We start from the raw sequence: 27,496 nt of genomic DNA on the forward strand, positions 1-27,496 counted from the left end.
GGGCATCAGATCCCATTACAGATGGTTGTGAGCCACCATGTGGTTGCTGGGAATTGAACTCAGGACCTCTAGAAGAGCAGTCGGTGCTCTTAACCACTGAGCCATCTCTCCAGCCCCGTGAAGACTTTTGGAAATCATGAGCTGGGTGGGCATGGTAGTTCATGGCAGTAATCTTGGTGCTCTGGTGACTGAAGAAGTGTGAGTTCACTAGCAGCCTGACCTATACACGGTGACCTTGCCCCCAAAGCAAAGAGGTCAAAAGACTGGAGACTCCCTGTTTTGGGTAAATTTGGGGACATTCTCTAAATAATTAAGTTGTAAATAGAAGTATCTGTCCACAGTGTCTTGTCTTTGAGACACAGTCTAGCAGTTTGACTGAGAAATGTCTCCCACAGCTTCAGGCATCTGGATGACTGGCTCCAAGATGGTGGCGTTGTTTAGGAAGGCTTTAGAAAGGTGCAGCCTTGTTGGAGGAAGCTCGTCACTGGAAGCAAGCCTTGCCTCATCTCCACATCCCTTTCTGCTTCATGCTTGAGGTTAAAGATGTGGGTTCTCAGCTTCTCACTGAAGCTGCCTGCTGCCATGCTTTCTACACCATTGTGAACTCTCCTTGGAGAACCATACACAAAGAAAACCAACAAAACAGTTCTCCCATAGGCCATTGCTGGTCCTGTTCTGTTTTATCCTATCAGAGAGAAGAGTAGCTATTACACAGGGTCCCTCTCTAAGGCCTAGGCTAGATTCAGAATCAAAATAATCTTCCTGCTTCCGTCTCCTAAAATTTGGGATTACCTCAATGTTTCCTTAAGATATGACTTAATCAGAGCTAACTATTAAGAGCAGTACCTAGAACCTTGATGAATATTGTCAAAGTTTCTGTATGTGAAGTGTTCTTGGAGTCCTTCAAAAATTCCCAAATGCAATTCCTAAATATAGGGAGACCCAGAAATTAAGCACACTTCTCAAATAGATGACACTGTTTAAAGTAGTCATGTCTGATGCCATTACAGTGTATTCCATAGTTACCACACCACTGATGAGAAAAACAACTTTTAGCACAAGAATGTCAATTTATTCCCCTCCCCACTTTTTGGACACATAAACACAAAATATCCCCACAGGTCAAAAAAAAACCCAAAATCAAAACCAGTAACAATAACAAAAACCTCTGCAAAATTTAAACAACCATTATCTTATCTCACATAGGGATTCAAACCCTTCCTTAATAGCTTAGAAAGTACCTCGTATCGCTGGAGAGGAACATCCAGTCCAAAGTAATAAAATACATTTTAAAACATTACAAGTCTAACCATACAGAAACCATACCGTTAGTCAGATGAACAAACACAAACATTTCAGCCAGTAGACACAGAAAGGAGATGAATATGTCAGTAGGAACCAATAAGAAAATGGTTGAGCAATAAAGATCTTTCCTTTAATTCCTGGAGTTGATGCAGTATTAGTATGATGACCTTAACTTCCGCTTTTTTAAAAATGAAAGCAGAGCAGCCACCTTGCCACTGAGCAAGAGAATCTCAGAGCACATCCGTGGAGGGCAACCACAGCGGAGTAGAGAGGATGAGCCTGGTTAAAGCAGTAGGTAGCTGAGCCAGGTGGGTAGGCTTTGACCTAGGATATGGGCTGGACCCCGGACCCTAAGGTACAGACCCATTTAGAACATCCCTGCTTGTAAATCATCTTTGGAAGCAGCACAAAGAACTTAACAGTAAGAACAAAGGTGGTTCGCCTGCCCAGAATGCTGACTGCATCAACTCAGGATTCAACAACTAACAACAAAAAAACACAATTGGTTCAACACTTGGGTCTTTCCCGTTCTTAATGTCCTATGCTCCCTAGCCCCAAAAATGTCATTCTTTAGAGTTGCCGCACCAAAATCTTCCACACTACATGACAGTACCTAAATAGGCTGCATTTAAAAGAACCAAACAGCCTAACACTACTAGAGAATGCACACCTCCCAGTGATTGACACATGCATAACAACTCAGTCAGGTTTTTGTTTGGGGGGGTGGGGGGAGGTACCTATTTGAATTGTCAACCCCAGTTAAGTTAAAACTATGCATTCAGATTTGCTTACGGTGGTATTACTGCAGTTCTGATTCTCAAGTGATCACCTCTGGACTGTTCACCCCTCAGCAAGTTCCCCTCCCCCAAGTAATCCTAACTCTTCCATATTTCTTTCCACTTGCCCAGAACAACGGCTTCACACACTTATTGATACCGTTTTTTCTACAAAAGTTGGTCTCCTGGCTTTTCCTCCAGCTCCACACGGATTCACCCCAGCATACTAGGACCGGCAGTGGTGTTTCAGGCATATCGCTCATGGGCAAACCTACAACTCAGTTGCAGGACCGTGGATGGGGCTTCCGGGCACACAGCTCGCTCACTGTTCCATCCTGTCGGAAGATGGCTAGAGTCTCTTCTGTGCATTGTCAACAAGCAAGCCCGAGGCGCTCCTGTGCAGGTACGGTGCCTTCTGTCAGCTGCCAGCCACCGAGAGTTCTTCACATCACAGACTCCAGGCAAGTTTTCCTTTTCCTAAAAAGGCTTCCTTTGTTCCCCCTCCTCTTGGGTCCAGAATGTCTGTGCTACAGAGCATTTTCTGTGCTTTCCCTGAACAGGTGTGAATAAAAGCGGCAGTCAGCCATTCATCAACATGTCTGGATTTGTATTATCCCAGGGAGGTATTTGCAGAAAAAAAGGAAGATCTCAGGGAACGGACGTCTGCTGTCGCTTCACGCCTGTGTTGTGCTTCAGTCACAGGACTTGCTTTTCCCACTGTCTGCAGAGATTAAAGATGTCTGCACCCATCCGCATGTGCTATAGGACTAGACGGACATTATAAACTCTCTCGGAGACCAGGCTCAGCAAACACCAGTGGCACTGCTGAGCGACTGCACACAGAAATGTAAACATGAATGTATCTACACACTTGCTGAAGCCACTGAAGGGAAACAGTGCTTTCTATTGCTGGGATTCTGAGAGGGCCCATTTAACAGATTTGAACCTTGGACCAATTAATGAGTTCAAGCAAACACCCTTTCCCATTTGATCCAGTGTTTCCCACCAATGGTTTCTACACCGAGACTGCAAAATTGCTTTTAGCATATTGTGCCTGTCTCTTCCTTCCCCAGCACCCTCCTCAGCCATGAGGAGTGTGGCTCTACAGAGAGCCTCTTACCTTTTACTCCTTGACCTTCCAGGTTAGAGTAAAACATGGGCTGGAAACCGTGGGTGCAACTACCTTGACTATGTAACACTTGTCCTTTACAAGGTATTATCTACACTAAATACAGAATACATTTTCCCTATGTTCTAACTGTTCTTGCTTTACATCAATTCCCTTTGTTTGGACAAGAAACGGAATCCTGTCTTCCTGTGAGGGAATCTAGAATCTGTTACAGAAAAAGAAAAACAACAACAACAACAACAACTTCTACAGAGTTTTAGTTGAAAAAGAGAAAGGCAGAGCCACCAAGCACATTTCAGGCTGTCTTGTAGGCAGCCGTGTGTGCACCCCTGATTCCCAGGGAAACCAGGTTTTCACTGGCTGGTACTTTCTTTTCAAGTGCAGTACTGCTCAATGTGCCTTATGCATCGGCAAAGCCTGACCGATCACAAAGCATCCTGGTTCCAGCTTCTTTTTTTTTTTTTTAAAGTGACAGGACACTGACTATAAAATAAGTTTTGTTTTGTTTTGTTTTAAAAACAATTATTTATAAGGACATTGAAATCTGTGTCTTTATAAACTGGTTTCAGAATATCCCAGTTATGATATGTAAGAAATAGTTGATAAAATCATACTGAAATCTCATCTAGAAAACGACGTCAGGAGAAAGGGCAAGGGCCTTACAAATGCTTATTGCCAAAGTTAACTTTCTATGAGAGAAGTTTAAAGATCGTTTAGATCTAGCATACCACACAGCAGCATAAAATGGGCATGTTTGAAGATGTGGAAAAATACTAAAAGCTAATTCTCTTTTTCCAAATATGGAAAACATGGGTACTTTTTACCACGGCAGTGTATCTGTCCCTGTGACACACATCACATCTGCTTATGTCACAGACTCACAAAAGCCAGTCAAGTAAGGGAACTGCCTGTTCGAATCTGCAGCCAAATATAGTGCAATTGCTGGGCAGCCTGTACCCCACAGTGCAGGCCCGAAGAGATCAGTAGAACAGTGAAGGTAACAGAGTTCTGTAAAACTTTCAAAAGCTGATGCTCCTTAAAGGCATTGACAGTGGCAAAGTCAGAAGTAAGAGGTCTATGGACCCACCCAATTAAAAAGTTACATGGAAATGATACAGGCCGTTTGGTTTCTCTCTCCCACTTATGCACACCATTCAATAAACACAGAAAAAAGGAAATACTCCTCTTATAAGACTAGATGCGGTGAATACCACAGCTAGCAAAAGATTCCATAGAAACCCTTCTTGGAAAGTCCTTTAGAAAGTCAAGGCTGATCAGCCTTTGCACGTTGAGGTAAAAATTCTGCCCAGTGCATCAGAAAACACAATCTATGAGTATCTATTTCTTTAACAAAAAAACCCAACTGGCTCAATTTTGTTGATGTATCAGACAGGGCTGCAGAGTAGACTCAGTGCAACCATTCTGAGCTGCTGGTAGGGACCACCTGAGAGAGGCAGTAGGCGTCGGAAACATTTTGAGGATGCGTGAGATGCCAAATTTGTTGAGTTCTTTTCCAAGACTCTCAGGCAAAATACATAGTGTGCTGGGTATCATGGTGGATCTGCACAGCCTTAGCCAAGGCCTGAGGATCCCGGCCGTTGCTCTGTCCTGACACGTGACTGCCTTCCGCACTGTAATGAAAACAAAACAAGAAACCGGGCATTAGCAGAGGACAACTTGAAACTTCAGTATTTCAAAGAGCACAAACAGTCTTGTATTCAAGAACATCTTGGCTGAAGCCTGGGCTACTCAAACAATTTGTTTCCTTAGACACGTTGGTTCAACTGAAAAGTACAGTACAGCTTATTTAATGGGTGGTTGCAATAAGTAATTAATGTTCACAGAAGCCAAGTGTCTGAGAGCACCTATGAAAGGACTTCAGTGCCCCTCTCTCTGCTTGGTCTCTACTTGTTCTTCAAGCTTCAATTACAAGTCAAGCCCCTCTTAGAGACTACTCTGACTTCAAAGTCCAGGTCAGGGTCACCTAGAAAGTGTTTTCACAGAGTACTGTGCTTTCACACACACACACACACACACACACACACACACACACACACACACACACACACACGGAAGCTGAACAACGCTCTACTCGATGATAACTTGGTCAAGGAAGAAATAGAGAAAGAAATTAAAGGCTTTTTAGAATTTAATGAAAATGAAGACACATCACACCAAACCTTAAGGGACACAATGAAAGCAGTGGTAAGAGGAAAACTCATAGCTCTAAGTGCCTCCAAAACGAAACTGAAGAGAGCTTACACTAGCAGCTTGACAGCACCCCTGAAAGCTCTAGAACAAAAAGAAGCAAATACACCCAAGAGTAGTAGATGGCAGGAAATAATCAAGCCAAATAGACACAAAAAGAACTATACAAAGAATCAACAGAACCGGTTGATTTGAGAAAATCAACAAGATGGATAAACCCTTAGTCAGACTAACCAGAGGGCACAGAGACAGTATCCAAATTAATAAAATCAGAAATGAAAAGGGAGATATAACAACGAAATATTTCTTAAGATAACTATTCTGTTTGTTGAATATCAATAGTTGAAAATATTAAAATCATGTTCTACAAACATCATGGAAATATTGTTGATAATTTTTCTCACTGTCTTGAAATTAGCATTTTCTTAATGTTTAACCTCAAAGAGCTTTTGAAATTTTTGCTTTTTGTTTTTTGTTTGTTTGTTTGGTTGGTTGGTTGGTTTTGGTTTTTTCCAGACACGGTTTCTCTGTGTAGCCCTGGCTGTCCTGGAACTCACTTTGTAGACCAGGCTGGCCTCAAACTCAGAAATGCACCTGCCTCTGCCTCCCAAGTGCTGGGATTAAAGGCGTGCACCACCACGCCTGGCTAATTTTTGCTATTTTGAAATTATTAAAATACACTTACTGATAAAATAATTTCTCTCCTAGAAACACTGATAATCTTTTTTAAGTAAACTAATTGTTAGACAATGTACACAGATATATAACGCATTTTAAATACTCTCTCCCTATGTCAGATGGTATCATGTAAGAGCTTTTGAGTATATTTCTTAATGTTTCATTTTTAATATTTTATGCTCTTTTACTATGCTTAACTCCCAAAGAATATTTTGTATGTTTTGAAACAATTTAGTATTAAACATTAGATATAAGATCCTCAGTTATGGATAGTATTAAATATTCATTAATGGTATTTTTAGGGTATGAAAGGATATGAATATAAAAGTTGAACAAATTTTTAATGTATTATTTGATTCTCAAAATACTCAATATTATTAATATGTTTAATATATAAAATGAATTTAAATAAGAAAAAAATTAAGAAAAAAATGAAAACAAATAAAGCAAAACAACCTTCTTTATGTAGACTAAAAACCCGAATACTGTGCTTTTCTTTTACAGTCTTAGACGCAGTGGAGTGAGAGTGTTAACTGGGACATTTCTAGGTATTCTCAGATGCTTTACTGCGATGAAATCTTCAAGGAAAAGAGTATTCTCCTCCTCCCTTCTTCCTCCTTCTCCTTTTCTTTTCTTTTGAGTAGGAGCTTACTAAGCAGGCTTCACTGGCCTCAAGCTCAAAGAGACCCTTTGCCTTTGAGGTGTGCACCTCCATGCCTGCTTTTGAGGTGTGCACCTCCATGCCTGGCTTAGCCTCATTCCTACTTGCTAACACTGTTTCTGACATTAATGAGTCTATGGCCTAGCTGAGTGCTCACAAGTTCTAAACATACATCTTGGGGTACCTTGTACCATAGGTCTGGCAAACCATCCCTTTTTGGATACTGAAGATTCAATCTTGGGCATTACGTGTGCTGAGTGCTGTACTCACCATGGAGCCACCCCCTTGGCCCCCAAGCTTTCTCTTTGAATGCTGATGTCACCTCTGACCTCACTCTCTGCTTCTCCACGCATAGCCCTCCAGCCCAAGAGCAGCGTTTACACTTAGCAAAGACAATCTTGCTCTAACAGTTTCCCACTTCATGTCTGCTATTCCCTTTTAACATGCTCCAGCCAAAGAAAACTAACTGCTGCCCAAAACTGTCACTTGCGCTCTCTCTCTCTGTCTCCTGTTCCCTCTGCCTGGAAAACCCTCTTTCCTTTGTAAAGCTAAGCCCTGCCCACCCAGCTATAGTCTCTAGCAACCTTCCTCTGATTTCCCGCTGCATGGTTATCTACACTGAGTTAGACTACTTGTCAGTTTTATACTCACCTTTATCACCTCCATACTGAAACATAAAATCCCCACAGGCAAGAAACATGGCTTACTAATCTCCACATTTTCTAGTACCTAGCACAGTACTAGGCATATAGTACCAACTAAATGTATTGCATGGATGAATGTATATTAAAGAATGCAAAATGTAGAGCCACAGCTGGGAGCTTTCTGTAATAGTGTATATTTCAATCCCTTACAGAAATAGACTTGCAGTGGAATGTCTACTATTTAGCAACCAAATTAAGACTTGGGGAAGAGCCCAGAAACTGCTACACTTCACAAATGGCCATTTGGGAAACAAAATTAATACAAAGAGCTTGTTTGGCCAATTATTAGTAGCTCAGTAACAGGTCAAAATGTCTGAGTCTCTTGAGATCCCTATCTGGGAATGAAGATAGTCACTTCTGTTTCCTAATAAGCCCCGACTTACTCTGGTCAATTCTGGATTGTACTGGAAGCAAAATGAGCATGGCAGGACTCCTTCATACATGAAGTGGAATGCATAGTCTGAGACTGCTCTGACTAGAGCCAGGGTGCTCTGCCCACCACCTTTTGAGGCTGCCTGGGACTTCAGCAGAGCTGCAATGCAGTTAGTTCTATGTCAAACCACAGGCAGCTCCAAATGAGACTCCGTTAGAGACACAAGTTTAAACAAGTTTGAGCACTTCTTGGACCAAAAGTCACATTGAAAGTTCTCAAAGCCTCGTGCAGTTTTAATTGTTCCTTGCAGGCTAAACCTTAAAAAGACGTTTAAATCTTTAAAGGGGTTTCCTGTAAAGCCTGTTTTTTTTTTTTTTAAAAAAATGCTTCTACAACTGGAAGGGATTTTTATTGAGGAACTTGCCTGTCATGATCTTTATCCACCAAATGATACCTTGCCCGGAATGCCACAAGCCGGGCATAATATGCAGGGGCAGGAATGGAGACGGAGCGTGTGCACCTCACGTAGGTGTGACAGAGCTGGTAAGTCAGTAGCTGGAGTTCATCTGCAGTGAAGCAGTTGTCATCCCACAAGACCTGGTAATGTGAAGGACGGCTGGTTCCCTGGAGGGAGAGTTTTAGGATGAATGCATTTCCAGCAGGACTTGGCTTCCTAAGAGACAAGTGGAACTGAAATCTAATTATTAAGCTCAACAGTATTTCTGCCTCACCTCATACCTACAAGTAGATCCCTGCATAGCAGTCCTGAAACATAGCAGTTCACAAAGCTGGGCACAGCATTTAATGACAAGTCTACTCAAGCTAGCTGCTGAGCTGGCAGGCATTTTCCTATCAGGTCAAAGATCTGGACTAGTTTCCAAATTACCTGAATTCCTGCATGACTACAGAGGTAAAAGTCAAACTCAGACGGGTGTGTGACGGTGCTATCCACTGTGGTGCCTGCTGGGACATTGCCACTTTTCCCCACCTGTTAAAAAGATACAATTTTTAAAAATACATTTAACCATCTAAATAACAAGCTGGTTTAAGGCCACTTCTTTCCTTTAACAGATTAATTGGCAATATGTTAGTAGACGCCTGTTATACGAAGCCTCAAAACTAGATTAATTCAAGATATTAAGCCAGACATGGTGATTCATACCTGTAACCTCAGCATTTGGGAAGCTGAGGCAGGAGGATTGTTCTGAGTTCAAGGTCACCAAGGTCAGCTTGAGCTACAGTGTAAGACCCTGCCTCTAACTTAAAAGAAAAAAAAAAAGTTGAGTCCCTTTGTAACTTTTCCTTAGGCCAACCTATTATCCTAAAAGCATATTCTCAAACAAGTCTCCAGAGCCTTTTTGGGGATTCCAAATAATAACTTTATCTATAGTTTTGTGCGTCAATATTGCCACATGTTTACAGATTCACTCCATATGCAGAGAAGGGGAAAGCAACATTTAAGGAATGGAAATGTGGCTCAGCTATAGAGTTCTTGCTTAGCAGGAGTATAAGGAAGACCCTGGGTTCAATCCTCAGCACTGCAGCAAAGAGAAAAAGACAAACTTTTCCAGAAAAAAATGACCTCCATTCCTCATCTGAAAGAAAAAGAATTCCTGAAACACACAGCTTTCAGTAAAAGATAACATGAAGTTCTTCAAACTGGTTCACCAGGTTCAACAAAACTAATGTTGTATGCTCAGTCCTATGTCTTTGTCTATGTCCATGTCCATGTCTTCATGTCTATGTCTATGTCTATGTCTATGTCTATGTCTATGTCTATGTCTATGTCATTGCCTATGTCTACGTCTATGTCTTCATCTCTTTGTCTATGTCTTCATCTTTGTCTATTCTTTGTCAATGTCATGTCTATGTCTTTATGTCTATTTCTTTTTCTATGTGATGTCTATGTCTTGGTCTTGTCTTCGTATTCATTTATGTCTACGTCTTTGTCATGTCCATTTCTATGTTTATGTCTGTCTATGTCTATAGCACATGATTATCAGAAGCCTCTGATGACATGGAGACTGAGAAGATAGTTCAGAGCCAGGCCAGTACTCACAGTCTTGAACAGAGCAGAATATCTTTGTCCCCCAATCTAATCATCTATAAAAAAATCAGGTCATGATCTTTTGCATTTCTAAAACCCTAAGGCTCTAGAAAGGGGATCGGGACACTGCAGAAATGCACTGAACAGCAACAAATTAAATTTTGTTTCTGTCTGCTTTACTATGAGAAAGTTTAATAGCACAGAGGCATATGTTTCCATAGGGTTTATTTGACTACTTTCTAACTACTATGCCTTCCTTCAAACTGTGAATTATATAACAATGCATATAAGAACTTGGAATACAGAGCATTCGTCCTTCAAATTCATATCAAGCTTGGGTATCTAGCTGAAGCAGAGGAAGTATAATGAGTTACAGTAATTCCTGCTTATCTCAAGTTATGGCTTCAGTTATTTGTGGTCAGCCAATGCTCAAAATATTAGCACAGTGCATTGGAAAATGGAGATACTTTGTGAGAGACAAAAACACATGTTGCTTTTGTTACCTCTGTGTTTGTTTTTTGAGACAATATCTGTTGTATAACTTAGGATGGCCTGCCATTTAGTAGTATGGGTGGTCTTGAACCCACAGTTCTTTTATCTCAGTCTCCTGAGTGCTAAGATTACAGGTTTGAGATACCATGTCTGATTCACATAACTTTATTACAGTTTATGGCTTCCTTTTATTATTATTGATCTATACTATGCCTAATTTATAGTTTAAATGCCACAACAGGCATGTATGTTTAGAAAAAAGTGTATGTTGTGTGTGTGTGATGTGGTGTGCTTCTTTGTTGTGTGTATATGTTGTGAATGTGTATGTATATTATGTGTACGCATGGTACATGTGTTGTATGTGTATGTGTTATATGCAGTGTGTGGTGTGTGTTATATATTGCATGTGTGTTGTGTGTATGTGCATTATGTGTATGTGGGGTGTGGAGTGTGTGTGTATATATTTTGTGTGAGTATGTGTTGCGTACTGTGTGTGTGTACGTGTGTGTTTGTGGTGTGTATTTCAGGCATCCACTAGGAAGTCTTATATCCCCTGTGAATAAAAGAAACAAGAACATACCAGGTCTAGCATCTTTCCTGAAATGTGTCCTGTAGGAATATTAGTTTTTACAGTATGCTTAAGTACTTTTTGTCAAATGTGAGGAATTCTGCATTAAAGCACAGTTTATAAGGCTGTTTTAGAGAAAGAAATACAGCTCAGAGGATAGCACATGCCTGCCACATGTAGGCTGTGGCTTCAGAGTCTAGTGACACACACACACACACACACACACACACACCACACCACACACACACACACCACACCACACACACACACACACACACACCACACCACACACACACATCACACCACACACACACACACACACACACACACACACCACACACACACACACACACACCACACACGCACAAATACACACAGACACACTTTTCTAATGTGTAATTTCTCAAAACCACTGTTTAATCGAGTATGATATTTAAGAAGACAAAATAGATGGTGTTTCCAAACTTATTTAACCACAGAACGTCTTTTTAAAAAATCTCTAGGGATGTCGAGTGGTAGTGGCACACAGCTTCAATGCCAGCACTTAGGAGGCAAAGGAAGGGAGATCTTAGAGTTTGAGGCTAGCCCAGTCTACAGAGTTCCAGGATAGCAAGGGATACACAGTCAAACCCTGTCTTGAAAAAACAAAACAAAAAATCCAAAAACAAAACAACAAAAACAAACTCTAGGGTTCTACAAACCCTAAAGCTATGTCTGTACAATGCCTGGGGGGAGGGGAACCAGACACACTGAACTCAACAATTATAGGCTTTGCAAATGTTAAGTCTAAGAGCCAATGGCAGAACGGATAAATGAATGGACTTCCACGATACACACACTTTGGTACAAAGTGATACAGGTCAAGGCACTAGAATTGCTGGGAGGTGGGGAGGGAGGGAGTAATCACACTGAATCCTATAGCTTAAGGAGGAGTTGAAAAGGAAGGGGAGCCTGGTATGGTAGCACACACCAGAGCTCTCAGCACTCAGGACGCTAAAGTGTGAAGGTTACAAGTTTGAGGCCATCTTAGGTACACAGTGTCTTAGTCAGGGTTTCTATTCCTGCACAAACATCATGACCAAGAAGCAGTTGGGGAAGAAAGGGTTTATTCAGCTTACACTTCCATACTGCTGTTCATCACCAAAAGAAGTCAGGACTGGAACTCAAGCAGGTCAGGAAGCAGGAGCTGATGCAGAGGCCATGGAGGGATGTTCTTTACTGGCTTGCTTCTCCTGGCTTGCTCATCCTGCTCTCTTATAGAACCAAGACTACCAGCCCAGAGAGGGTCCCACCCACAAGGGGCCTTTCCCCCTTGATCACTAATTGAGAAAATACCTTACAGTTGGATCTCATGGAGGCATTTCCTCAACTGAAGCTCCTTTTTCTGTGATAACTCCAGCTGTGTCAAGTTGACACAAAACTAGCCAGTACACACAGCAAACGCTGTCTCTAAATAAATGAATAAATAAAGTGGGATAAAGTCTGAAAACACTAGATGCACTCTGAGCCCAGGATAATAGATAAACTGTAGCTCGTCCATATCGTCATGTCTGAACTCAGCAAAGGGTGGCACACCTCAATACACTATACTAAATAAGAAAAGCCAAACTCAAAGCTACATGTTTCTATTCATATTTATACAGCACCCTGGAAGAGGCAAAATTATAAGCAAGAAATAAATTCCTATCATTGTTGCTTAATCAAAAGTTAGGGTCAGAAAAGGGTTGAGTACAAAAGGCTTTTCTGGTGACACCAACCTGCGAGCCTGGCCAGTCAGGAAATGGAAGCAGGAGGATCTCAAAGTTAAGGATTGTTCAGGTTACAGAGTGACTTCAAGATCAATCTAGGTAAATTAGTGAGACCCTGTTTCAAAATGAAAGGTAAGGGCTGGAGAGATGGCTCAGTGGTTAAGAGCGCCGACTGCTCTTCTGAAGGTCCTGAGTTCAAATACCAGCAACCACATGGTGGCTCACAACCATCCATAATAAAATCTGAGGCCCTCTTCTGGAGTGTCTGAAGACAGTTACAGTGTACTTACATATAATAAATAAATAAACCTTAAAAAAAAGAGAGAGAGAGAGAAAGGTAAAAGGGGCCTGGATGACAGCACACTTGTTATATGTGTGAGACCTTAGATTCAATGTCCAACACCATTTTTAAAAAAGATTCAGTATAAACAGAACTATATGCATAGGCCAGCAAGATTTTGCTGACAGGACCCTGATACAGCTTACTCTTGTGAGGCTATGCCACTGCCTGGCAAATACAGAAATGGATGCTCACAGTCATCTATGGGATGGAACACAGGGCCCCCAATGAAGGAGCTAGAGAAAGTACCCAAGGAGCTAAAGGGGACTGCAACCCTATAGGAGGAACAACAATATGAACTAACCAGTAGCCTCCAGAGCTTGTGTCTCTAGTTGCATATATAGCAGAGGATGGCCAGTTGACCATCAATGGGAGGAGAGGCCCTTGGTCTTGGGAAGATTATATGCCCCAGTACAGGGGAATGCCAGGGCCAGGAAGTGGGAGTGGGTGGGCTGGGGAGCAGGGCAGAGGGGAGGGTATAGGGGACTTTCGGGATAGCATTTGAAATGTAAATGAACAAAATATCTAATAAAAAAACTATCTGCATTAGTCTGAATCATAAAGTCCAACTGTTACCTAAAAAGGCACTTACAGTATACCTTAACATAAACAACAAAAAGGCCTGGGGTAGATGTGCTCATTCCAGATAAAGGAATGCAGTGGAAATGGGAGACACAGTGAGGACACAGTGGAAGAAGAAATGAATGTGTTGTTTTGGCTCACCAGGAAAAACATGAAGGAGCAAAGAAAGGTGTCTTGTAAGCACTGGAGGACACTTGGAGCCTTCTGAGCAGTGGGGTTTGTTTTAGAGCCCAACCCCTGAGAGCAGGATGAAGGAGCAACAGAGACTGCCACGAGTCTCCCGCCTAGGGTAGTGGAGACACTCGAGGAGAGAGAGTTGGGGGCAGAACACAGAAGACCATTTGGCAAACTGGACATGGCAGGTACAATAAGGCAGGAGAAGAATTTTAAAATGACTCTAAGTTTGTAGTTTGGCTAACATAAAACACAGTGGTGCCAAGCAACAGAATCTAAGGAGAAGGAGGAGAGGTTTCGGATGGGGATTAAGCAATAAGTGGGAGGTTTAGACGTGTTTTGCTTGACATGCTATGGTAGACTGTATCACTGATGCCAAATATTTCTGTACCCCTCCCTGGGGAAGATTATAAAGTTCCACCCAGCTACCACAGGAGTGGCCATGTAAATTGCTTGTGGTCCAAAGTGTGTTACTTCTGGGCAGAAGCCTTAAGAGCCAGCCCCCCAGCTCGTCTTTTCTTTTGTCCCTTCTGCTACACTGACTGGCAAGGTTCCAGATAGGCTCTGTCAGCCTAGGTTCCAGAGGGAGGACAACAGAGTCACAGCTGCTGCAGGGCCACAGTGAATGAGTGATATGAGCAGGAAATGAATTGTTGTAAGCCACAAAGATGGGTTGTTGCTGTCACCACTACCCAGCAGGGGCTGTGGAGACTGATGTGAGGTAATGCCCACGGAGCATCTCAGGGACAATAGCTTGTAGATAATTCAAAGTACCAATCAGGAATCGGACAGAGCAGTATAAGGTGGGGATATCCAATCAGGAGTCAGACAGAGCAGTATAAGGTGGGGATATCCAATCAGGAGTCGGACAGAGCGGTATAAGGTGGGGATATCCAATCAGGAGTCGGACAGAGCGGTATAAGGTGGGGATATGGATTTGGTGTTGATAAGCAAGTGAGCCTAGAAAAGTGGATGGGATCGAACCGAGAACAGGAAGAAGTAAGGGAAGGGCTGAAGAGGTGGTTCAGTGGTTAAGAGCACGTGGTCTCTCAGTGGTTCCAGGTTTGATTCTCAGCATCTACACTCCTCACAAACATCTGTAACTGCACACCCCATGAATCGGTCCCCCAAGCCCCCTCTGACCCCTGCGGGAATTAGGCATGAATGTGGTGCACATACATACATGAAGCAAAAACACTCATACATATGCAATAAGATAAACAAATCTAATTTTTTTTTAAGTAAAGGGAATCTGACTGCAGTGACAGGTAGGAAGCCTGGAAATTCATATTGCTAAAGCCAGAGAAGGCTGTGCTGTCTTAAATGTGGCTAAGAGGTCATTGTGGGAATCTGATCTGGTTGGAGGTGAACAAGGCACAGAGGCACAATTTTAGTTCTCTCTTCAACTTCCTACTCCCTGAAAATCCCAGTATGAAGTCTGATGTGAGGAACAGACGGCATGTCAAGTGACTGTTCTTCTAAAAGGGAATTTATAAGTTAAAAAGAAAAGGTAGCCAGCGAGAGGGAGAGCAGTTACCAATGCTGACTGGAGGAACTGAGGAAGAACTGAACAACTTGTGGAACGCAAGAAAGTGGTCATGGAGTGAGGAAGATGAGGGCCTGTGAGCTGGCTGAGTGGCTGATGACCTGCATTCCATCGCTGAAACCTAGATGTCACTTGTCCTTTGACCTACTCACACACACAGGAAATTAACTGACTAGTGTGGCAGCAAGCACTGAGCCACAGGCATGGATGCGGAGATGAGCCTGAGATGGGAGGAGGAGATGAGGAAGCACAAGGTCACACTGGGGAGGAGGGGGCAGGTGAGCAACGGACACATCCATGCCTTCTAGATCCTAGCTTCCCAGACAGCACAGGCAGGATTCTGTAGGCAGCTATGCCCACCAGGACACAGAAGAAGGTAGGTCTTCGTTATCATTAAGACATCAAGGATAGGACTTTTAAAAATGGGATAAACACTTAATGGGGGATAGAACAATGAGAAAAGGTTCACAACGTCTTAAGGTTTGAGATTTGCTCTCATGTGTGTATAACATGGCTCATGACTGAATACATGATTTGTTCAGCCAGCAACTCCCATCAGTCAGTCAGAACAAAGCAAATGAGCAAGTAGATGTATTCTGGAGTTGGAGGCAAGCAAGAGAACTGGAGATATTGGCCAGGATATAAAAGTAAACTACAGAACTGGAGCATCGATCCTGAATGATGGCAAAGAACAGAGCTATAGGATAGAAAAATAATTCAGGGTCTGGCAACAACAGCTCAGAGGTTAAACTGCTTCCAAATCTATTTGAGGCCCTGTGTTCTATTACCAGCACTGAGGGTAGGGGTACAACAATTCAGGTCCTGGATTTCCTCTCCACTCCACAGTGGACAGCAATGGACAGCAAGTTTACATCGGGACAGAGAGGAAACCATGGCAATACAAGATGGGTGGCAGGATATTTCCTGCTTCAGTTTCAGGCGAGCATTCAGATGATCCAAATAAGCAAAGCCTAAGAATTCAGAGTCGGAGCTAGAGCAGCTGGAGGACGAAGATTTACTGTAAAGTGGCTGGCAGACCTGGGGATGATGGGGGAAAAGAACGCCTGTCTCCTGCAACTCAGAAACCAAAACCAAACATCTGGTTCCTGGAAAAGAGACAACTTTTGTCCTGGAAAACAATGGGAGGAGCCAGCAAGCTTGATGATCAAGCAGCAGAGCAGGTCTGAGCCTTCCTAGGCCTGAGGGAGAGCAGGGCTGCATAAATGAAGTAGCATCATAGAAAGTATCCAGAAAGCAGCCATCCGACAGTGTACTCTTGGAACTTACCCACTTTAAACATAAATATTCAATCATGAATAAAATAAATAGAAATGTTTTTTTTTATCAAGGGCTGGTAATTATACCCCAAATTTAATCTTTATCATACCTCTTGAAATAGATTTTATTTCTCTTTTGTTGTGTTTTGTTTTCTTAGACAGGGCCTCAAGGACATAAGCAAGCCTTGGATGTGCTAAGTCACTGACGATATTCAGTTCTGAGGAACTGAATGCAGGGCTTTGTGTGTGCTAGCTCCATCTCCTGCACTTGCTCCTTCTTTGGAGACAAGATAACTCAGGCTAGCCTGCCACTCATGATCTTCTTGCTCTACCCTCCCAACTACTGGAACTACAGCTGTGTAACCACCATGCCTAGATGTTGTTCACTATCACATTTCACAGGTAAGAATACAAATGCTCTTCGCTTTATGAAGGGATTATGTCCAATAAGGTCATTGTAAATGAAGATTTTACCTAACCTAGCTAACCTTCTGAATATCATAGCTTAGTAGTATAGCACAATGTAGTCTGTCTACTGTTTACTCATGTGACAGTGGTGACATTATAAGAGATCACTATTAAAGTGCAGTTACTACAGAATGCAGACTGCTTTCACAGTAACATAAAGCTGACAATTCCAAAGTCTGGAGCTGGAGAAATGGCTCGGCATTTAAGAGCACGTGCTTCATAATCCTCAGGGCTGGTGTCCCAGTAAATGCCTCTAACGCTAGGTCTGAAGTGGGACCAAGGCAGGAAGAACACTGGGGCTAACTGGCTTCTAGCCTAGCCAAGAAAATGCAAGCCCCAGGTCAGGGAAGACCCTGCCTCAAATGAATAAGCAGAGAATAGTAGAGGGGGACACCTAATGCCCACTTTTGGTCTCTGTATGTATGTACAGATGCACACACCTACACATATTCACATGCACACGTGCAAATAGGTAAGTAAATACATACATACACATATGTACATGCATGCATACTTACACACACATATACTTATATGCATGCATACATACATAAATGAAAAATCTTAAGTCAAATTATCATCAATTTTCATTGTGGCTTCGAGAAGCAAAGTCTCTTGCCTGCGATTAATAAGTATGACCTCATAATTCTTCCAAGTAGATACCTCAGTAATTCCCTAAACTGATATAAAATCACTGCGGTGATTCTGCCTTATACCCTAGAACTATCTCACTCATGCATTCGCAGTAACAAGCAGCAAAAACTCACATGTGAAAGTCTGAGTTTGATCTCCAGACAGTTGACTGATGTACTCCAAGCAGCTGCCTAGAGCTCCTGACACGGTGACTTCCTAGTCATGATAGACTATCCCCTCAAACTGTGAGCCCAAGTCAAGTTTTTGTCTGGGGTTTTGTTACAGTGATAACAAAAGGAACTAATCTACAATTCTCCAGTGCCCTCTCCAAAACTGTAGAAACCAGCATTTTAGTCCCATGAGAAAAGCACTCATGCTTAACACTTGTGCTATCTAGAACTGGTCATCTAAATTCAACTGTGGTTAACACATGTTTTAAATTATTATTAGACACAGGTGTTTTAGGGATACTGTAAACATCTCCTCAAAGCCACATTTACTTGCCACACAGTCAGATGAGGAAGCACACAGCACGTCTCCTTACCCTTTCCATTTTATCTGCACAGAAGAGTCGTGTGTGGTGCCTCTTTTGCACCACAATGTAAGTTATTCCCGGCCGATAGTCTTCCTCCAAGCTTATACATGCCTTTCGAATTGCTATTAGCTCCGGCCAAGCTACCTAGGAGACAGAAGGGGAATTTTATTTCATGGAGAACTTGCCTAGAATCCCTCAGGTCTCAGGTCTCCAGTAGCAGGAAGGAGGGCGCTCTGTCAGAGTGCTGGTAGGATGGCACTGGGCTGATGGGAGCACCTGCTTCATCTGTCCCTCGGATACCCCTCCGCGGTAGTAGATGATGCGTGTGGGCTTGAAGCGCGTGGACTTATAGAATTGAATCAGCAGCTCCCGAGCCATGCTCGTCAGGTCCTGCACGACCTCCTGGCTGTAGAGGAGCTCCTGGGTGATCTCCTGTCGAGATGTCTGTACCCGGACTGTGGCACAGTACCGGCTGGGATGGCCGTCCATGCTGCCCACCACGGCTGCAATAGAAGGCTTCTTCCCGTCCCCAGCAGGCGGATGAGTGACATCTGCTCCCAGAAAGATGACAGGCTGCTGGAACACTGAGGGCCTGTCCAAATTTAAGAAGACAGTGGCACTCAATGAGTCTAGAAAAATATATCAGCAGAGATAACTGCAGGTATAATCTTAGAACCAAGAACCCTCTGCCCATCAGGAAAGAACACTAACCTTCCAAAAACCAACTCTCTTTAAGTTGTGAAATTTAGAGAAGAGGGTCAAATCCATTCTTATCTGCTTCACATAGACTTATGCTATATTTATTTATAATATATTATATATGCTTAAATTTTATACATAATATTTATCACTTAAACCATATATTTTATTTATTTTTATTTGCATATATACCTACACAAATATAATCTCTACAAGAGTAGGAATTTTGGAGCTGGGCAGTGGTGGCGCACGCCTTTAATCCCAGCACTTGGGAGGCAGAGGCAGGTGGATTTCTGAGATCAAGGCCAGCGTGGTCTACAGAGTGAGTTCCAGGACAGCCAGGGCTACACAGAGAAACCCTGTCTCAAAAAAAAGAAAGAAAGAAAGAAAGAAAGAAAGAAAGAGCAAGCGAGCCATTGAGATGCATGTTTGAGATGGTTTGTTTCTTTGCTTTGCCCTGGTGGGAATGAGACCCAGGTCTTACACACACTAGGCAAGTGTTCTCCCACTCAGCCACATCTCAGACCTTGATTTTATTTTTTGTTTTGTTTTGAGACAGGGTCTCACTGTGTAGCTCTGGCTAGCCTGGAGCTCACTCTGTAGGTAAGGCTGGCCTGGAACTCAATGGCCTGCCTCAGACACCTGAGTGCTGGGATTAAAATATGAACTATCACCTGGCAAGTAAATCCTTGGGGGTCTTGTTTGTTTGTATTTTAATTTTGTTTTGTTTTGGCTTTTTGAGACAAGGCCTTGATATGTACCCTCGTCTGGCATGAAATTCACGACCCTCCGGCCCTCCTGCCTTATTCCCCCCAAGTAATGGGGGCGTGCACCGTCATATCTGGCTGGGAAGTGCGCTCCTGGTCATAAATGACATGCTTTAGATCAGTAGGAAAGAGAAGCCCTGATCTTACCTTTGGTGAGGCACAAGCACATTGTTAATCCCTCCCAGCTTTGCGTTCATCTTCAGGCAAAGGTTGGAAAGGGTCTGGGGCGAGGTCTTCACAACGTTTTTGACCTGGACACACTGTGTGGCCATACCTAGAAGGGTATCTCCAACACGCTTCACCTCCGCTATAAAAACAAGTCAATAAATTAGCTCCCTTTGAAATGCTTAGTCACCTGATTACTGTGAGTGAAGGGCAAAGACCTGAACGTTTACAGCCTGCACACAGGGCTCCGTGCATGCAAGGGTCAGGTGCCAGCACTTTTCCTGCTAAACCCTCAGAGCAGCCTCTCCTTTTCTCCTGGCTGCAGCTCTGAAAGCCAGCCCACTTCTTTTATCCTTCTGGTGCTGCCTGCCTCCACTTGCTAGGTCCCCTGAGGTTTCTTATCCCTCAGAACTGGTCTGGTGAAGAAATTAATCTCCTAGCTCCACCCTCCTCAGAGCACACACCACCCTCTCAGTTTTACTTTGGTCCCCTAAACATTAGAGATTAATAAGAGGTGACAAAAGACGCAGATAGAGAGGATTGGAGGTGTGAGATGAAGCTTAGGGGCTGGTGTGACCTTTCTAACTCAGATGGTCACCAAGAGAAAAGCCTGTCACTCATCCCACAGCAGATACAAACTTACCATATCTTCTTCTAGAGCAGCAGCCCCCTCACCCCCAACTCCAGTCTACTGCCGCGTTCTGATACTCCTAAGTGCTCTTCACTAGAATGTTCTGCGCCTTCCAGCTCCCTGGACTATGGATGGCCCACACAGCATTTCCCACCAGGTTGGGTAAAGCTAGTTGTATTCAGATGTAGAGAGGAAAACATGGTGGCCAGCAACTTTCTAAACAGTGTCTGCTCTACTAGGTTGGGCCTCAGAGTGAGAAGGGTGTGGTTACATGGAGCAGAGGCTATTGACTATTGAGAATAGACAGCAAAGAAGAACAAGAAAGGAATCTTGGCCTGGGTGTGGCTCAGTTGATATAGTACTTCCCTACCATGTATGAAGCCATGAGCTCAGTCCCCAGTACCACATACGTCAGCTGTAGAGTTACATTCCTAGAATCCCAGGACTTGGGAGGTAGAAATAGGAGGATCCAATGTTCAAGGCCATTCTCTATCACATGAGTTCAAGGCCAGCCTACATAAAATTTTGTCTCAACAGAAAAGGGGAGAAGGGTTGGGGGAGAAGAGGGGAAGGAATGGCAGAGCACATCACCATGCCCCAATCCCACCATTTTCCAATGTTTCAGGGAGCTTGCGAGGCAAAGTACTCTACCACTGAGCTATCTGCCTGTACACACACCTGAGTCCCTGTGGCTTAGACCACTAACAGTGCACGGCTGGGACTGTGCAATCACCTAGCTTAGATTGTCATACCTAGGACTTGAAATCATCTCTCATTCAACATTAAGTGTTTATACTCTTATACTAAAGGCACATGCTTTTAATCCCAGCACTTGGGAGGCAGAGGCATGTGGATCTCTGTGAGTTTGATGCCAGTCTGGTCTATGGGGTGAATTCCAGGACGGTCAGGGTTACACAGAAAAACACTGTCTCGAAAAAACACAGGTGTTCATACCATATACTGGTGTCTTCCCAGGCAAAATCACCACTATTAGCTGCAGGCCCACATATGTCATTTTCAGATGTTTAAACATGGGCTCCACGCTGTCTGCACCTTGAGCATACTTGCAGAAACATGGCTGACCCTGGATGGGCATCCCTGCATCCTTGGAGATTTTACGAAGTTGGTCAGTGAAACTCCTGTTAAGATAAAACCAGCGGTACACAGTGCTTTCATTTTCACACATAAACAAACACAAGTCTTCACGCAGTTGCCAAAAACAGATTGGCAGTTGTACCACTGCAGTTAAAACAGAACAATCGGTATTAGTGAGCTAACAGGTGTCAGTCTGAAATGTTATTACTATTTTTTGTGGTACTGGAAATGAAACCCAGAGCCTTAAGTATGCTAAGCAAGCATTCTACCACTGAGCTATACCTTCAAACCCCATTTTTAATTTCTAAAAAAATTACGGTTCAGCTGAGCTTTATAGACTAGAATAGCATTTATATTTAAAATATTTTTTTTTAAATAATCAAATCAGTAATTCAGAGCTTAAGAAAAAAAGAGGGTCCCAGTTTCGGGTAACGCATATTTTGATAAGGCTGGTAAAGGCAGAGTAGGTGAGCTTGTGTTCAACTCTGAACATGTAAACATGATTTCATATTCAAGTCTGGATATTTAGAATTAGAAACAAACTTGTAAGACAGATTTGGTTCAAGAAACCAACAATTTGTTTTTCATTTTGAAGTTTAAATTTTGGGTTTAAGAAATTACTTAAATCTATACATAAATCAGGTTCTCACTATTTAGTCTTAGCTGGCCTGAAATTTGCTATGTAGACTAAGTTGGCCTTAAACTTGCAGAGTCCCATCTGCCTCTGCCTCCCTAGTGCTGGGATTAAAGGTGTGAACCACCAGACTTATTATCAAAGTAACTGCTTTTGTACATTTGCCAATGTCCTTCTTCTAGGGCTCCTTGGCTTCACCCCAGTTCTGTTTCTCTGTTTTTTTTTACCCTTCTCATGGACTTACTTCCTTACACAGAAGGTGTATCTGTAAGAGGTGACATAACTCTGAGGCAGTTTTCCTGCAGCAAAGCAAGCTCACCTAGTGAGTTATAATTGCCAAAAATAAGCTAGTTCTCATTTTTACTGGGAAAGGTGCGATGCCCGTGGAAAGGTTCTCCTAAGAATAGCAGAGTTTTCCAAATAGCATTGCTCCTACTCTGTCTATTTCACAGCTTCTGGTGAATCTCGTCACCAGGTCCTACTTGAAATATGTAGACGCTGAGTCAGACTCTCAAAGAATTCTCAGTTTACAATACAGTGAGTGCAGGGTCTTTGCTGTAGAGCTGGAAGACATAACTGTGGGCATCAGGGGTTGGTGCCAGTGTACCCAGACACAGAAAGATGGTATTTCATATCTAGAAGGAGTATTACTGAGCTAAAAACGGGATACTCACTTTAGCAAATCTTCCCTACATTGTTTCTGAGGCGCAAAACAAGCCACTGCCCATACTTTAATTTCAATGCCAGCATAAAACTGTTTTCCTCGCATGTCCCAGACACCCTGGCTGGGTGTGGCTACTGTTTTATTCTTTAAAAACAGAAAACAAAAAAAAGAAACAAAAGAAAAGAGAAAAGATATTACAATCTAAGACCATTTTTATGTTGAAGGGGGACAAACAAAACTTTATTTGGTACAGTAGAAGTCAGAAGCAATAGAGAGCACTGACTACAGGTAAATTCAAAGGTGCATTTATTTTTGATTGGTGCGGAAGCGGCTTACCCGGCCTCCATACTGCAGCATTGGAGCCGGAAGCACCCTGCCTGTGAGCTCTGTCATCTCGTTGTGCACAACAATCCCAAATTCCTTCAGGTATGGGTCAGGTCCACCCACCATGCTGTTGCTCTTCACCTAAGGAATGGAAAGCCTGCATCTATAAGAGCTGACAGGAACTGTGTCCCCTCCAGAGCTGTTTATTCTTTTTTAGGTTTTGTTTTGTTTTGTTTTGTTTTTTCAGCTCACAGATGGCTAATGTTGAAGACACGCCTTACTGACCAGTCTACTGATTTCCTCCTGTCTGTCAGGAGCAGATCTTGCCGTGGCTTTGATCATGGTGGATGTCTGATTGTCTGTGAGCTTCTTTATACATCTCTGTCCTGCCACTATATTACAGACCTGCAAAGAGACAAAGAGAAGCTAGGTTTCATAGAAATGGGCTTCTATACATGAAGTCTTTGTCTATTTCCAGGAACAAATAGTTATATAATAAATTTATACGCACAAGATTCTTCAAAAAGACTAAACTCTGCCTCAAGTTTATAACACCTTGTTTGTTTGTTTGTTTGTTTGTTTGTTTTTAAAGACAGGCTTTCTCTGTGTGACCCTGGCTATCCTGGAACTCACTTTATAGACCAGGCTGGCCTCGAATTCACAGAGATCCAGCAGCTTCTGCCTCCTGAGGGCTGGGATTAATTAAAGGCGTGCAACCAGACCCACCCAGTCCGAGTGCTTAGAGGTTAGGTAAGAATGTCATTTGGCTCACCTCGAGTGGCAGGTAAGAATGTCACTTGGCTTACCTCAAGTGGTAGGTAGGTATGCTTTTGCTCTTGCCCCACTTGAAGGCAGGGAAGGTGGGGGTGTTTCAGCTGCAGACTATACTTCTGCTTAAAATACTGAGCCACTGTACATTCCATAGCTTGGCCATTCTCTAGCTGCAAAGGGAAGCTAGAAGAAAGAACGTTGATTTAAAACTTTTACTTCTTTAACAAGTAAGCAAAGCCTACTAACATTTTCTATGTTGGCTAGTCACTAAAGAAACAATGGCCAAGGGCTGAGGCTGTGGCTCAGTGGGTAGAAAGCTTGTTTAACATGCACAGAGCCATGTGTTTGCTCAGCAGCCCTCCATAAGCCACTTAACTAAACACAGTGGTACATGCCTATAGTTCAGCCCTTAGGTGATGTAGGCAGGAGAGCCAAGAGTTCACTGTCATCCTCACTTACATAGGAAGCTGTAGGCCAGCCTGGACTACATAAGACTCTCAAAAAGGGCTTGGGGGAGGCAGCAAGATAGCTCATTAGGTGAAGGTTCTTGCTACCAAGACTGACAAGTGTGTGTGTGAGGCGGAGGTGGGGGGAGAGAAGGGGGAGAGAGAAAGAGAATGCAAACAATGAAAGATAGGACAATGGTCAGGGCTAGGGGCCAAGCACAGTGAAGGGTGTATGTGCAGGATGCATAAAGCCTTCTGTTCAATCCCCAGCACCACCACCAAAACAACCTGAAAGTACCTTCCGTGAGTACCTTCCGTGAGTACTTTCAGTGAGTACCTTCCGTGAGTACTTTCAGTGAGTACCTTCCGTGAGTACTTTCAGTGAGTACTTTCCATGAGTACTTTCAGTGAGTATTCTCAGTGAGTACCTTCCGTGAGTACTTTCAGTGAGTACTTTCCATGAGTACTTTCAGTGAGTATTCTCAGTGAGTACCTTCCGTGAGTACTTTCAGTGAGTACTTTCCATGAGTACTTTCAGTGAGTATTCTCAGTGAGTACCTTCCGTGAGTACTTTCAGTGAGTACTTTCCATGAGTACTTTCAGTGAGTATTCTCAGTGAGTACTTTCCGTGAGTACTTTCAGTGAGTACTTTCAGTGAGTACTTTCCGTGAGTACTCTCCGTGAGTACTTTCAGTGAGTACTTTCAGTGAAGTCATTTTAGTATTATACCAGAACAAGTCCAATGAAATTTCAATTTTTGTTGAAGCTGAGAAAAAAAACCAACCAAACAAACCTTTTAATTCAAAAAAAAATTTTTTTTTTTCACAGAAGATCTAGGTCTGGTGGCTCACACCCGAAACCCTAAGCACTCAAGAGAATGAGGCAAGAGAACCACCTCATGTTTGAGGCCAGGCTGAAATATTTACGCCCACTGTGTGCACGCCGTTGCCTCAGAGGTCAGCAGAGGCCCACGGATCCCTTGGAACTTGAGTTATGGCCAGCTGGGAGCTGCCCTGTGGGTGCTAGGAACTGTATCCTGATTTTCCACAAGAATAACAAGTTCTAACCACTGGGCCCTCTCTTCAACCTATCTTGCTGGCTAGTGCGATGTATACTTGGAGTCATGCACATAATTTTATTTGCTCAAGATAAACTTTTTCTAAATGAATGACTATAGTTACTGAGGCCACATTTTTAGACCTCGAAGATTTGAGATTCCTAGCCAAGGCAAATTATGTAGTTTGGAGGCAACAAGACTAAATACACAGGTTAGGAAGATAGATTAAGAGGTATAAAATAAAATAAAATAAAATAAAATAAAATCCCTCACTTTACAAGCCCTATATCCTGAGTTCAATCCCTGGATCATATGGTAGAAAGAGAGTAGCAACTCCTAAAATTTGTCCTCCAACTTCCACATATATGCTATGGCATGCTGGTGTGTGTGAATGCACACACACACACACACACAAAGAGAGAGAGAAACAGAGACAGAGAGAGACAGGGACAGAGAGAGAGACACACACACAGAGAAACAGGGACAGAAAGAGAGAGACAGAAAGAGACAGCAAGGAGAGAGAGAGGGGCAGGGGTGAGAGAGAAGAAGAGGGAGAAGAAAAGAGAGAGAAAACCATGGACACAAAGTTATAACAAGAAAAGAATTCCTGAATAACCCAACTCATGTAAGATTGATATGTATTTAAACACTGTTTATTTAGGAGAGCCAAAAGCCAATCTTTCATGTCAGACAAAAGGTTAGTGATCCCGAGGACAGGAATGCATTTGCCACGTGCAGTAAGTGCATGGGCACTTCCATGCTCACTCTCACTCAGGCACAGAACTCGATGCACCACACATTGTGTGATTAGAAAAGCAAGATTGAGTAAGAGGGAAAGAACACACTGCTAGAGACAGGCACTAATAGCTGAGAGCAACATGGAGCTATAAAGGAAGGGAGGACAACTACACAAATATTCAAAGCAGTATCTGTCTTCCAATGAAGGCCTGTATGATGGCTAGACCCTAGTAGAGTCATCCTGTACTGAAAATTACAACAGTATAGTAATTGATTACAAGTATTGTATTCCTTTTTAAAAGTCTTAGTTGTGTTTGTATGTACATGTATGTAGCATATGTGTGCATGCGTGTGTGTGCATCTGGAGGCCAGGGGTCAACATTGCAGCCTCCTCAATCACTTTGCTTTTTGAGACAGAGTCTCTCGCTGCACCTAAAGAGCACTCAGTCAGTGACTAGGCTGGCTGATGAGCAAGCTCAGGGATCCTCCCACTTCTGCCCCGCTCGCGCTAGCATGTTCCCCACCATGCCTAGGTTTTCTGTGGGAAATGGGGATCCAAACTCAGGGGCTCATGCTATAGAGTAGGTGCCGTATGGATTGGCCATCTCTCCAGGCCCTGATGATTACATTCTTAAATAGAAGTTGACCTATGTTTAGTATAGGTAAGAGGTATACTAAATCACAAATCCCTAAAATATCTTCTAAAGCTTTGATGGTAAGTCAAGACTCCTGTGATCCTGAAAACCACTCTACTGTGTCCCATCTTCTCAAAGTTCAATAGCTTCCTCTGTTATCAAACGGATATCAAATTTTACTATTAATTTGGGTTTCCTTTCCTTATCTTTTTCTTTCATTTTGTAATTTTTTTTTCTCTGTGTAGCCCTGGCTGTCCTGGAACTCACTCTGTAGACCAGGCTGGCCCCAAACTCAGAAATCCGCTTGCCTCTGCCTCTCGAGTGCTGGGATTAAAGGCATGCGCCACCATGCCCGGCTCATTTTGTGATTTTTTTTTTTTAAATATTTTTTAAGACAGGGTCTCTTGGGATAGTTCAGGCTGAACTCAAACTCACAGCAATCCCCCTGCCTCGGTCTCATCTTAGAGATTACAGGACTAAACTGTCATGTATGGCTCCCATATTATTTTACATGTGATCCACATACGTTTGATGACTGGCTGGCCGTCTTGTCACATTACAAACTCGATATTTTCGTTTCATCTGTCCACAGTGAGTCACCTCAACCTTAAGACCTGAAGAGGAGG

At 42.9% G+C, this 27,496-nt stretch overlaps 1 protein-coding gene across 6 annotated transcripts in view; it reads right to left on the reverse strand.

Moving 5' to 3' along the window:
- Positions 1-996: 996 nt before the first annotated feature.
- The window catches only part of Ago4 (argonaute RISC catalytic subunit 4), a 44,100-nt gene continuing 17,600 nt past the window's right edge, over positions 997-27,496 (reverse strand). Inside the window, exons 7-18 of one of the 6 annotated variants that reach the window (XR_003955036.1) lie at positions 27,397-27,484; positions 24,030-24,177; positions 23,509-23,628; positions 23,236-23,364; positions 22,910-23,043; positions 21,461-21,645; positions 19,858-20,017; positions 18,521-18,836; positions 18,254-18,388; positions 8,721-8,822; positions 8,259-8,507; positions 997-4,841 (exon numbers count right to left, since the gene is read on the reverse strand). Coding sequence is in view for 5 of the 6 variants with exons in the window: in NM_153177.3 (NP_694817.2) it covers positions 4,733-4,841; positions 8,259-8,458; positions 8,721-8,822; positions 18,254-18,388; positions 18,521-18,836; positions 19,858-20,017; positions 21,461-21,645; positions 22,910-23,043; positions 23,236-23,364; positions 23,509-23,628; positions 24,030-24,177; positions 27,397-27,484 (1,826 nt within the window). In the remaining variant the exon portion in view is untranslated. Of the gene's footprint in view, positions 4,842-8,258; positions 8,508-8,720; positions 8,823-18,253; positions 18,389-18,429; positions 18,837-19,857; positions 20,018-21,460; positions 21,646-22,909; positions 23,044-23,235; positions 23,365-23,508; positions 23,629-24,029; positions 24,178-24,738; positions 27,363-27,396; positions 27,485-27,496 lie in introns of those variants that run through there. The other 5 variants (NM_153177.3, XM_006503483.4, XM_011240651.3 and 2 more) reach the window with 5 other exon arrangements.

This window comes from Mus musculus, chromosome 4 (genome assembly GCF_000001635.26).
Source record: "Mus musculus strain C57BL/6J chromosome 4, GRCm38.p6 C57BL/6J".
Taxonomy (NCBI): Eukaryota; Metazoa; Chordata; class Mammalia; order Rodentia; family Muridae; genus Mus; species Mus musculus.